Source organism: Nymphalis io, chromosome 22, assembly GCF_905147045.1.
Source record: "Nymphalis io chromosome 22, ilAglIoxx1.1, whole genome shotgun sequence".
Classification (NCBI taxonomy): Eukaryota; Metazoa; Arthropoda; class Insecta; order Lepidoptera; family Nymphalidae; genus Nymphalis; species Nymphalis io.
The window spans coordinates 5,980,848-5,993,841 of record NC_065909.1 but is presented as its reverse complement, the minus strand read 5'-3'; the positions used below and the strand labels follow the sequence as shown (position 1 = coordinate 5,993,841).

Below are 12,994 nucleotides of genomic sequence, written 5' to 3'. Positions count from 1 at the left end.
TGACTATAGTATTAGTAGGTCGCACACACGCGACTATGTTATTAAAACCTCTTTGGACTTTCTAAGGAACCTGAAAAAAAGTGAGCTCTGGCCGATACACTTTCGTAGTTTAAATAATTTCGTCAGTCGTTCTATTTTCAAAAAAAATAGTCTGGTGCGATTACATTATTTTCGAATCTTAGAGCGACCGGTTCTTTCTCGTTGGTCATCTCGCCGTGTCCGTTTTTCTAACTTTCTTTGACCCCAATACGATCGTGCTATAGGTATACATCGAATTTTTGTATGCATTTTATAAAGTTTTTACGTTACGTTATAATCTTTTCGTTTTCAAATCGTTAATGAATTACAAGTGATTTTTTTTTCCTTACTTAAACTTCGAACAATCTCTTAAACAATTTTTTGGCTGTGAACGTGAATTTTTAAAATACCTTAATACCAATGGAAGTATATAAATTAACAGAAAATATGAAAATATAGTCAAATACAATTTTCATGGGCTACAAAACGTCAATATAGGCAGTAAAACAGTTTGTTTATTATATGATTAGTTTTGTTTTTTTTTACATTATCTATTTAATTCAGTTTAAAGACAGCAAAAAAACTGTTATCTCACTTTTAAGAAATCATGATAGTAATTTGGCTTTATCCAGGAAGACTTTAATAGATGACATTAAATATCAATATTAATATTAGTGCCGTAATTCGTTAAAACAAAATATATATGTGCTAATGTTCACTAAGGAGAACTGAGATTATAGTGATAAGAAAATAGATTCTGTAATGTAATTAATCAAAAAGAGTTTAATCAAAATCAATGTAATTTTTCTCATTCTGGTCAAGAGATATTTGTTGTTATTGTTGACAGAATGATCCAAGATATTCATTATAAATTTATAATACTAGCGCGTGGAGCGATCTGTCAGAAGTCAGAACACTTGATGAACCTTGGACTAATAGTGTAATATCCTATAAATTCTTATAGTGTAAAAATGAGAAATTACTATAAATTTAAAAAAAAATGTATTTTACTAAGTAATTAAAATAATACAAAAACAATCTATTGATTGTGAAATATCCATTGGATTTGTCAAACGGAAGGAGACAAAAGAACAAAGAAACAATGAAATATCATTAGAAAATGAAAAGTTACGAGAAAATTACACTTAACTACCTAAAGAAATCATGTCAAAAATCTTTTTAACAGATAGCAGACGTATTATAGAGAAGCCGAAGAGATTAAAAAGGCAAATATAATTTACTAGTTACCTACGCATGTTTACTTAAAATATGTGCACCGTGCATTTTTATTACTTTATTAAAATATCTTAAATAGATATTAAGAGGTATCTACTTAAACATGAAAATATTTTAAATTTAAAATAACTTTTTCTTTATTAATGAACCACTGAACCGTTCGTAATAAATCAAGGTAACCTGGGCCCTGGGCAAGAGAATAGGGTGTACTATAATGACGTGTTTAAATATTGGGACACTTTCTGGGACACTTAGCACACTATGCGTTTATGGACCTACATAACTAGTACTAATAAATAATTAAATGGTATGTTGTTGGACCATTCAGCTATTTTAATGAATGTTATTTTACTTTACTTATTACTAAATTATAAATAGGTCAAATAAACGTAAAATAATCTATAGATAATACAGCTTAAAGACGTTTTTGCATTTGTAATAGTAGAATCAGTAATTTTATCAATAAATATTTATAAAAGCATGACCAGCGAGTGGATGTACTATTACACTATTCTTTAAATATCCTGTACTGGTAGGTACTCTATTGTATTGAGCCGTCAATTTTGACGGCTTTCAAAATCAAATTAAACACAATAAGTCAGACACCAGTCAGATTGTCAAATGTAAATAGTGAAAATGGCTACTCTTCCTCTGGGCATAAAAACTCACGCTCAAAAAGTATGCAGTCTTTATAAAAGAGCTTTGCGTAATTTAGAAGCGTTTTACGATAGACGGTAAGTAAATTGAATTGTAGATTATTTCAGTATAAATGTCCTTAACCGTTACGTAACTTCTTGTTTTCAACAACTAACCTTTTATTTTGCAGATTTTAATTATTATTTTTTTGTTACTGGACCTTAAAAATAAAAAATGTCATCAGGTTTAATTTTGATTACATAATTATTTAACTTATGTAGAGCTTTAGCTTTTAATTTAGTGTATAATGCATAGAAACGTTGTTTCTTGTTTATAATAAATTGTGTTAATGATATATACTGCAAAAAAACTGGTTTTATATTATATCTGACATTGCAGTCATGTATACCGTTACCAAGCTGTGTTGATGAGGGACCGTTTCGACCAGAATGCCAAGATCACAGATATGCGTAAAGCCGTTGAACTGTTAAAGGAGGGTGAAGAAGAGCTTTTCTTAAAACAACATCCTATTCCTAAGAAATGTAAGCAGTCATTCTTTATTTAACATTAATTTTATTCTGTATTCCGTAACAGCCTGTGAATGTCCCACTTCTAGGATAAAGGCCTCCTCTCCATTTTTTGAGGAGAAGGTTTTGAGCTTATTCCACCATGCTGCTCCAGTGGTGTTGGTGGAATACACATGTGGCAGAATTTCAGTGAAATTAGACACATGCAGGTTTCCTCACGATGTTTTCGTTCACAGTAAAGCACGAAATGAATTATAATCACAAATTAACCTTACCACTGGGCCATCTCGGCTTATATTTTATTAAGTGCTTAAACTTGCAATTATTGGAATAATTATGGATATTTAGTTTTATTTGTTTTATATTTATTATAAATTATTATTAAAACTGTATCTTAGTATTTGTGAGAGCTTACTAATTGTTTTCATTTATTGTTATTCTTTAATTTATGAAATGGCACAACAATTGGTCTGAGTACATATAAGATAATGTGACTTTAATTATATGCTCTCTGTTACAGTCCCTTACAGCCATGGAGGTGTGGCCCAAGAGCGTGAGGTTATACCACCAGATTGGGTGCTAGATTACTGGCACCCATTAGAAAAGGCTCAATACCCGGAGTACTTTAAAAAGCGTGAAGAAAGGAAGAAAGAGTTTATTGCTATGTGGGAGAAGGAATATGGCAAGCCAGACCCTAAAGATCACCACCATTAGGAATGTGTACAATTATTTATCATAGTAAAGTAATCAGTTATCATTTAACTATTTTCATTTATCTCAACCTCCTTGAGTTACATTCATAATATAATATCTTTATTAAATTTTAGATCTATACCAATATTATAAAGAGAAAAGATTTGACCTTTTGAATATTTGTTTGTAATGGATAAACTCAAAATATACTAATTTTAAAAATTACTTCATATATAGAAGTCTACATTATTAGTATGTAACATAGGTTGTATTTTATTAACAAATAATTAGAGATCCCTTCGAAAATTTTCAATAATGTAACTAAAGGTAGTAATTTTTTTCCAATAAATTAAATTATAATTGGTGTAAAAAAGATAATTGTTCAGCATGGACAAAGTGGGTGTGGGTTGCTAGTGTTGAATAATTCTGAATTGGCATTTTAACTTTCGAGCATATTATTTGAAAACAATATAATTATTGCATTATTATTAGACGTAGGGTTCATTTATGTTAATAAGTAATTCTAGGACATTCAACAATAAGCATTTGTAACTTGTCCACTCCATGTTAAAATAACTAGTATTCCTCAATATTCGACAATTACTCAAAAAATAACTTCGTGAAACTGGAGCTTTAAATTATAATAATGTCATGAACACTAATTATGCAAATTTATTATTAGGAATATTGTAACAATTTTAACTTAAAAATTACAAATTCTAAATTTATTATTATTCTTCCCTACTAAATAGGTTGAGATAAAGAATAATTATAAACTGAAAAATTATTTATTATTAAAAATTAAAATAACCATGTTATATACAAAAACAAAGATTATTTAAAGTCCCATAACATAGTGTACAAAAAATACACACAAAATCGAAAGCAGTATTATAATACTATTTTTAATGATATCTCTACTTTTAATACATCTATTTTTTAATATTTCAACAGTAAATATATAAATCCAACATATTAAAATACACACAATTACTATTGAAGATCTTTTAATGCGTTTAAAATGTATTTACATTTATTTTTAGCGCAAGAATGTAATTAAAGCTAAATTAATTTTGAACACTAAAGTTAAAGATCAAATTAAAGGTGTAATTTTCTATAATACTTAATTGTTGTATAAAATATGTTGATATTAATAAATGTAGATGAAAAATATAAATAATATATTTTTGCTCAAATAGTACATAGAATAACTGTTTCGAATTAAAAAAAAAACTAATCAATTAAATAAAAACTGATATTTAAGCTGGGTTCAATGATACGTATAACATTATTAAAGGCCATATTAACGATGTGTAGAGGAAAATACACGTCATTCTGTCATCATAGATTTGGAACACGAATGAAGAAGACTGCCTTATTTATGAACATTTAGCGGGTGATTAGTTATTGCTGTCTTCTTCTTTCGAATGTTAAGAAAGAAATAACTTTAAAATGTGATATAAAACTTAAAACTATACAGTATCAAGAATATTTTTTTTTTGCTGGTCATTGTGTCATAGTCACTTCTTTTTTTTTTAATATCGCGGCATTGTCGGTCAAAGGAATTATTTAAAGTACTCTAACAATACACACGTCTCAAACACTCCATACAACAATTAAAGTTAAATTTACACAATATTTTTTTTTAAACATCATGAAACGCTTTTATTTTTGTATTATTAAAGATTTTAATTTAATATTTAATGTTCTTTTGTTTTAGATACAAATGTCTATTGGTTATCAAAAATTGGATCCACGGTGAATCCATCGATCATGACCATTTCCATTTGACCATTCCATTAGTACTTTTAAATATATTTTTAAGTTTTTTGTTATGTTCATTCCATACATGTCTATAGAACATATGCTATAAATTTAAATTAATAAAATTCGATGCATTCACTTGTGATAAAAGTTTATTTGGTTTGTACACATTTTCTCAGTTGCCTCCGAGAGTTTGACCACGGCCCCAGTTATGTCCACCGAAGACTGTCCCGCCGGGTCTTGTGGGCACTCTTGTCTGAGGTGCAGTGCCAAAGCCGCCAACGTATCTTGTGTCGGGGAAGATTTGCTTTCTAAACAGAATAAAATATTTCATCCTATAGTATGTTCCAACCAAAGTCATCTTCATCTTTATAATAATATATCTCCAATTTACATGTAATGATTTGAGCCGGTTTTCGTAGTTGGTAGATACTTGCCTTTCACGCCGAAGGTTATGGGTTCGATTCCCACTTAGGACAGACATTTCTGTGCATGAACATGTCTGTTTGTTCTTAGTCTGGGTTTAATTATCTATATAAGTATGTATTTACAAAAGAAAAATAGTATATGTAGTATATCAGTTGTCTGGTTTCCATAGCACAAACTTTGTACAAGCTTAATTTGGGATCAGATGGCCGTGTGTGAAAAATGTCCCAGTATATTGTTATTATTATTATAATGATTATCTTTGAATAGTCAATATACTGCAGCCATTTAATGATTTTATCACCGGACAGATCGCTAGAGATAGACTTTAAATTATTATCAAAAAACTATCAAATTATAAAAACATGATAAAATTTCGTTGAATTCCATTAATGTTTTTTTATTGTTGATTTTATCATTATTACTGATTTTATTATAAAGTAAATTTTGTTGTTTAAAGTTATATTAATAGCTCAGCTATATTATGTACTGCGAACAGTTCTTGGAAATATATTTTTATTCATAATACAACTTTATTCCTCTTTAATTTTATTGTCCAGGTTTTGATAACAATTTCGCTTACATTCAATACTCTAATCTACAATTATTCAAGTTTTTAATTATATCACATCAATACAACGTCAAAGTCAAACAACTTTGTCTTTATTCCTGTGCTTGAAATAAGCTGTAATTCTGTGTTATCGTCTCCACTGGACTAAATAATTTTTGTCAAGAGAATCAAAATGGCAATTCCAAAACGAAATATAGCTACTATTTTTATTACCATTTAACATGATCATAAATTTGTACTCATTTTGAATTTGTATATTTATATTTAACTATTAGTAGTTGAAGTTATTTATTCTTATTAAATAATTTATTAACTAATTTATGTTGGCAATTGATATGCAACTGAAAATAAGCAAATATTTTTTGTAATAAATATAATATATCACTCACAAGAACGCGGGCGGAGTGAGAAGAGCTGGACCGCCGAACTCTTGAGGATATTTGAACAATAGGAAGAATGAAAGATGACCGATGAGGATACCCAGCAATTCCATAACACCCCTAGAAGCAATAAAATATTATTGTATTTTGTAACTTGCTGCTCTGCGCGGTTTCTCCCGCGCATACCTTACCGTTCCCTTTCATAGATGTATATTTTAATACGCGATTGTTATAAGGCCGCAGAGCTCGAGGTCCTGGGTTTCCCCCGGGCGGGACGATAAAAGGATTGTTTTTCTGTCGATAATTCTTAGTAGCAGCCCGGATTGTGGAAGTGTGTACACTCCTATGCCTCGGAAAGGACATCAAGCCTTTGGTCTTGGCCCTAAACTTTCTTCTATCAGATTGTCACCCCATTGGATTATGAGAGTGAAAGAATACAGATTGCTTCGTGTTTACACACACATTTGTGTACTTTGAACACTCCTGCGCAGTTGTCTATCCTCAGTCACGAACTGGTATCGGTCAAGCAGACATTCATCATCGTCATCATTTTGAAAGGTAATATAAACATCAGAATAGTTTTGCTAGATGAAAGCAAAGAAATATTACATATAAGTATGTATGTGTATTTATTTATCAATGTTGGTGTATCTATTTATGATTAAGGCAGATACAGTCCCAGATTTATGCCTATAAGGCTGACCCCAGAATCAGTGGTCCCATCTAACCAAAAATAATATAATTTTGTTCTAACCTCTTCGAAATTGGGGCCCTAAAATGTCTAAATTTTGGATTTTCAAGTCTAAGCTTGGGCACATATATGTATTTTGATGAAGGTTTTTATACCATCTACATTGTTTGCCACAATATGGCACTACTCCAAGCCCTTTGGCAATGTCAATTGATACAAATTATATACAATTATACATAGATAATATCTGCCAGGTTGTCTAGTTATCTATGATTCTATCTGAGAAAAACCAGTGAAAGAAACTCAGAGTTGTGGGGGGTCACTATTTACATTACATAGGGGGGACGGCAATATTTACTTAAATAAACTTACCCTCCACTAATGACAAGGTTGAACACAAGAAGAACCCATGGTAGATACATTGCTTTAAAGCGAGTGCCGAACCAGAAGGACACAATCACATCCTTGTTTAGCTGACACCATATATACAATACCGACAGCACCATTGGGTCCATTAGGATCTGCGAGAGAAAATTAAACTTTTAGATACATTTTCTTGATGAGTTTTAATTTTATTAATATATTTACCATTTGTTTTAATTTAAATGATGAAATAAAAACATACATTCAACTTTTTTTTTATTTATGTTTTATTTTTATATAACTTAATAGTTATATTGAGTAGTTATTATCATAATACTTAAATTTGCAGTATAATTTTAAAGAGTATTTTTTTCTTACCGGTAAATTCACCAATATTCCAATGACGACACAGCAGACCCAATTAAACAGCAACATGTAGAAGTAGTCCGCCGGTTTTCCAGCAAACATGCCTGTTTCAAGTCTTTGTGAATAGTTGTAGAGGAAGTAACAGTTGATTAGAAAATGGAAGCCAGTAGATGGACCTATTGGGTAATAGAATAGAGCTGTGATAGGTCTCCATATCTGGAAATAATAATAAAACAATAAATATGAGCTTATATCTCTCTACCCTCTCGAGAAGAAACAGTGTTGAAAATCGCGTCCAATATTTTGTCTTGTATAAAATATAAATCATACGAAAATTGACCTATACTTAGTTCTAACGTGTCTATTTAATATAAATACAAGTACCTAAATAATAAACATCGCTAAAAAACCACGATAGTGAAGTGCAGTGAAAGTCAAAATACCATAACGGTTTTTCGTGTCGGATTTGATACCCCGTGTTATAAAATTCAGCAAAATGAAGTGCTTTCAATGTGAAAATGATCACACGGATGAAAATGCGGTGCAGTGTGATGGTTGCAAAAGAAACATATGCTTACAATGCAGTAATTTAACGAGCAGTGAGGCGCGCGTAATGGGATTAAAAGGCAAACGTACACTCCTATATTTGTGCCCTTATAATATATTAAAACTTATCAAATCCTATGATGGACTGCGGGAGGAAGTGAACGACATAAAGAAACAGCTATCTGAGTCGAAAACAGCACCATCAACCGCGCCGGTACCGTCGATTACTTCGCTTCCTGATACCAACGCATTGCTCGAGGAACTAGCAGAACGTGAACGAAGAGCTAACAACGTCATTATGGTTGGCATTAAGGAGAGTGAATCTGATAGTAATACTGATCAGTGATAGAATTTCATATGATGAGTTATGTGTAAAGAAAATCCTATCTGATATTAATACGGAAAGTGACCATTCTCTAAGTATAGTGAGGGTGCTGCGCCTGGGTCGCCGCGAGCCTGGCTGTGGAAAGCCTCGTCCAATCAAGGTGGTGTTCGGATCCCGCCAAGATTCTCTTTGGGTGCTTAAGAACAAAAGTAAGCTCAAAAAGGAGGTAAGAGTATATGATGATAAAACACCTAAACAGCGTGAGGAATTGAACAAACTCCGTGAGAATCTGAAAGTTAGGATCGAAAAAGGAGAAAAGGACCTTACTATAAAACATATAAGAGGCACCCCTAAGATTATTCACCAAAAAAACTAGCAAACGAACATAAGAATCCTTATTCGAATCTCACTTTCATACCGGGCTATACTTTGTTCAGAGCTGTTAAAACTAGGGGAGGCGGTGTGGCAATGTATGTGAAAGATTGTGTGAATGGTGTGCCAATTGTGGCCAGACTGAACAACAAATATATGAATGACGATATAGAAGCACTCTTTATTGACATTCAGTGTGACACACATCATTTTCTCGTTGTAGGTGCATACAGACCAGATGATAAAGATGAAAATATATGGAGGCCTCGGGATATAAAACTGCTCTCCAGAATTTCTGAAGCCTCTGAAAATAACACAGTAATTGTGGCTGGTGACTTCAATTACCCATCTTTAAAATGGCCTTTACATACCGATCAATGTCTATCAGGACCAGAGGAGCTCTTTGTCAACATGTATTTAAATAGTAACCTCGTCCAATTGGTTCACAGCCCCACGAGGTTTCGACAATGTCAGGAGTCATCTCTACTCGACCTAATATTGGTCAACGAGGATACACTCATAAATGAAATGAATCATAAACCTCCGATTGGGAAAAGCGATCACTGTGTACTGGAATTTAATCTACAACTTCTACTTAAAAAAAAGGATATAAACCCAAAAATAAAACGATACTACCAATTTGTTGATTTTGAAAAATACAATTCCGACTTGGAGAAATATCTTAAGGAAATAAATTTCTCAGCTGATACTGCACAACTGTGGTTGAGTATTTCAGATGCTATCAATAAAGCCTCTAACATACACGCCCCGGAGAAGAAAGTAAGAAATAAAACCAAAAATAAACCATGGATAAATAAGGATATATTAAAACTAGTTACGGAAAAGAAGACACAATGGGACATATACAAACTTAATAGGACTAATGAAAACTACATGAAGTATAGAGAGGTTAATAACAATTGTGTATCCCTATCCAGGAAGCAAAGAAACATCTACGAAGAAAAAATACTTGAGCTTGGAGACAAAGTTTTTACTCATATATCCGTCGATGTGCCATCGATAAAGTGACTATTCCACCAGCATTGCGTAATCACCAAGGTGACTTGGTAACAGAACCAAGTGATATTGCTGATGTCTTTGCGGAAGAATTCCAGAAAGCCTACTGTAAGGAGCCAGACACGAACCAATGTACTGATATTACTACAATAAATAAGGTAAAAAATAGCTTATGTGACATAACATTTTCAGTTGATGATGTGGAAAAAACCATCCGAAATCTAAACACCCAATCCTCACCTGGACCTGATCAAATACCGAGTTGTATTCTTAAACCATGTGTCAAAACGATAGCTCCAGCTTTGACTATTCTTATGAATACATCTTTTCAGAGTGAATATCTTCCACAAGACTGGAAACACGCAATAGTAACACCTATATACAAAAAAGGTGATAAAACTCAACCTGAGAATTTCCGACCCATCAGCCTCACTAGTATTATCATAAAGATCATGGAAAAAATTATTAGCAATCAACTGATGCAGTTCTTAAGCCGTGAATGTATTATATCACCTAGGCAGCATGGATTTGTGCAGAAAAGATCAACCATAATCAATCTTCTTTCATGTGTTCACCCATGGACAAAAGACCTTGATAAAAATATACCGGTTGACGTTGTTTACCTGGACTTCGAACGTGCCTTTGACAGAGTTCCCCACAAACGGCTTCTAAAGAAACTGGAACATATTGGTGTGAGGGGTGCGCTACTAAATTGGATAAAAAACTATCTTTCAGATAGAACATTCCAAGTACGGGTTGGTAACTCCTTATCACAACAGAAACAAGTGCTTAGCGGCGTCCCCCAGGGATCAGTGCTTTCTGCCTATCTATTTGGCATTTACATAACAGACTTGGTAGAACTTATAAAATCTCATGCAGCATTCTTTGCTGACGATGGAAAATTCTTTGCTAACCCTCTAATAAGCTCAGGGCAACTACAAGATGACCTTAACAGAATCCAGGAGTGGACCAAGGATTGGATCATTAGTCTCAACACATCCAAATGCAGTGTTCTTCATCTTGGCCGAACTAACCCTAAAATGGTGTACAGTTTGAAGGAGAAGATCATTGAATCTGTTAATGTCCAGAGAGACCTTGGTGTACTTATAACATCTGATTTGAAGTGGGAAAAGCACATAATTACAATAGTTAAGAAAGCAAACTCATTTATTTATGTAATTAGGAGGTCCTTTCAAATGATGACAATTGGAGTATTTCTAAAAATTTATAAAACGTACATAAGACCATTATTGGAATATGCCTTTCAAATTTGGAATCCCTACTACCAAAAAGACATAAATTTACTGGAAAATGTACAAAGAAAAGCTACCAAGATACCACATGCTCTACGCCGTACCATACCAAGAGAGACTCCATGCTTTACAACTTACAACCCTTGAAGAAAGACGTCTACGCGGTGACCTAATCGAAACATACAAAATCCTTAACCACCACTATGACTTACCAGATATACAGAATATCTGCAACCCTAAAAACAACGATAGAACATATAGAGGGCACCAAACAAAGTTAAACAGAACTCCAACCTGTAAACAAGCTGCACATAACTTCCTAAGTAACAGAGTGGTTTCTAATTGGAACAAGTTACCCGAAGAAATTGTTTTGGCCACTTCAGTTAATGCTTTCAAAAACCGACTTGATACCTGGTTAAAGTCACAGAAGCTGTCACTTCTGCAAAAATGATTTTTCAACACAATTTACATAGACATATCAGCTTATCAGCTGCTCGTCTATAAATAATAATAATATCTAATGCAAGCATTAATGAGCTTACTTATAAATTTTACTTATCAGCTATTTAGTTAAACATTACTTTCTCCTTCTCTGTCATTATTAGTATGACATTCGAAAGAAGAAGACAAAGCATTGTTTTACTAATCACCTACTAAATAACTTTTATAATTAAGGCCATAAGTACTTATCTTCTGAAATGGTAGACAATTTTTCTGATTCTCAAACATAGTATCAATATTGTTGAAAACTTTAAATTAAGAATTATTTGTCACCAATACATGTTGGCAAAAAGAAATTAAGTAAGAGTAACATTTTTATTATGGTGTACAACTTGCAGAACATTATATCAGTCATTTTTTGAAGACCAAACACAAAAATAACCTGTATGTTAAATAATAATAATAAATCTTTAAATTTTTGATGATGCAACATTATTTCATTACTAGAGAACTTTCTTCAAACAGTAAAGAGTACATTATAGTAAAATTTATTTACATTTATAATAACTAATACATAAAATTATCTTTATTAAAAGGAAGTCTATGAACTGCATGTTTATAAAAATAAGGTCGATAGTGATATGATGATGATAAATTAAAAACTGAAACATCACCCCATTTAAAATGTTTGAATTACAGTATTATTTATTCATTTAGTTTTTATAACAGTACCAAAAGGCATAAATGTCAAAAAAATAAAAATCACTAAATATAACAATTAAGTTGATAAACTACATATATACTTTGTTGTTTTTCGTACAATTATAATAATAAACAAATTTTTGAATTCGAAAATTAAAAGACATACCTGAAATTGGCTTATGAAGGGATAGAAATCAAGAATCATGTATCTATAACTTATAATCCCAAATCTTCCGATAACACTTAAAGCTATTGTAAACGTTAACCAGTAGCGAGTGAAAAACGGTACACTGTTATACCAGTCCTTGAATTCCGACATTTTGCCGCTTTTCAACTAAGTTCAAAACAACACTAAGTCTGTGGAATCACTGATTTCTGTATGTTTGAAATAATGAAGCAATCGTGATTCAATCAACAATGAATACAGTAAGTACACGTGTCCTAAATGAATTTGTCTTGAAAACTCGGCTATAATGATATTTTGTTTTTTGACATACTTTTGCTGATGCTGACACTTGACAAGATACAAGAGTTTAAAGTGTTGCCATCTCGATTGCATAATACAATACGCTTTAAATAAAACTAAACATTGAATTTATTTTGCTTGAGGACAGTTTATGTATGATAAAGTTTTACGAAGATATCTATTGAATAATTAAGTTAAACC

At 31.9% G+C, this 12,994-nt stretch overlaps 2 protein-coding genes across 2 annotated transcripts; one reads left to right on the top strand and one right to left on the bottom strand.

Annotated features, from left to right (window-relative positions):
* The first annotated feature begins 1,821 nt into the window (after positions 1 to 1,821).
* On the top strand, positions 1,822 to 3,174 carry LOC126777275 (NADH dehydrogenase [ubiquinone] 1 beta subcomplex subunit 9). Its single transcript, XM_050500283.1, has 3 exons — positions 1,822 to 1,988; positions 2,290 to 2,432; positions 2,938 to 3,174. The coding sequence occupies exons 1-3, from the start codon at positions 1,891 to 1,893 to the stop codon at positions 3,129 to 3,131; spliced, it is 435 nt and encodes a 144-aa protein (XP_050356240.1). The 5' UTR covers positions 1,822 to 1,890; the 3' UTR covers positions 3,132 to 3,174.
* A 1,444-nt stretch (positions 3,175 to 4,618) lies between these two features.
* Positions 4,619 to 12,842, bottom strand: LOC126777262 (derlin-1). Its single transcript, XM_050500267.1, has 5 exons — positions 12,494 to 12,842; positions 7,684 to 7,887; positions 7,315 to 7,463; positions 6,261 to 6,371; positions 4,619 to 5,185 (listed from the first exon to the last, which is right to left on the bottom strand). Exons 1-5 carry the CDS (start codon positions 12,644 to 12,646, stop codon positions 5,050 to 5,052), a joined length of 753 nt encoding a protein of 250 aa, XP_050356224.1. The 5' UTR covers positions 12,647 to 12,842; the 3' UTR covers positions 4,619 to 5,049.
* Positions 12,843 to 12,994: the final 152 nt, after the last annotated feature.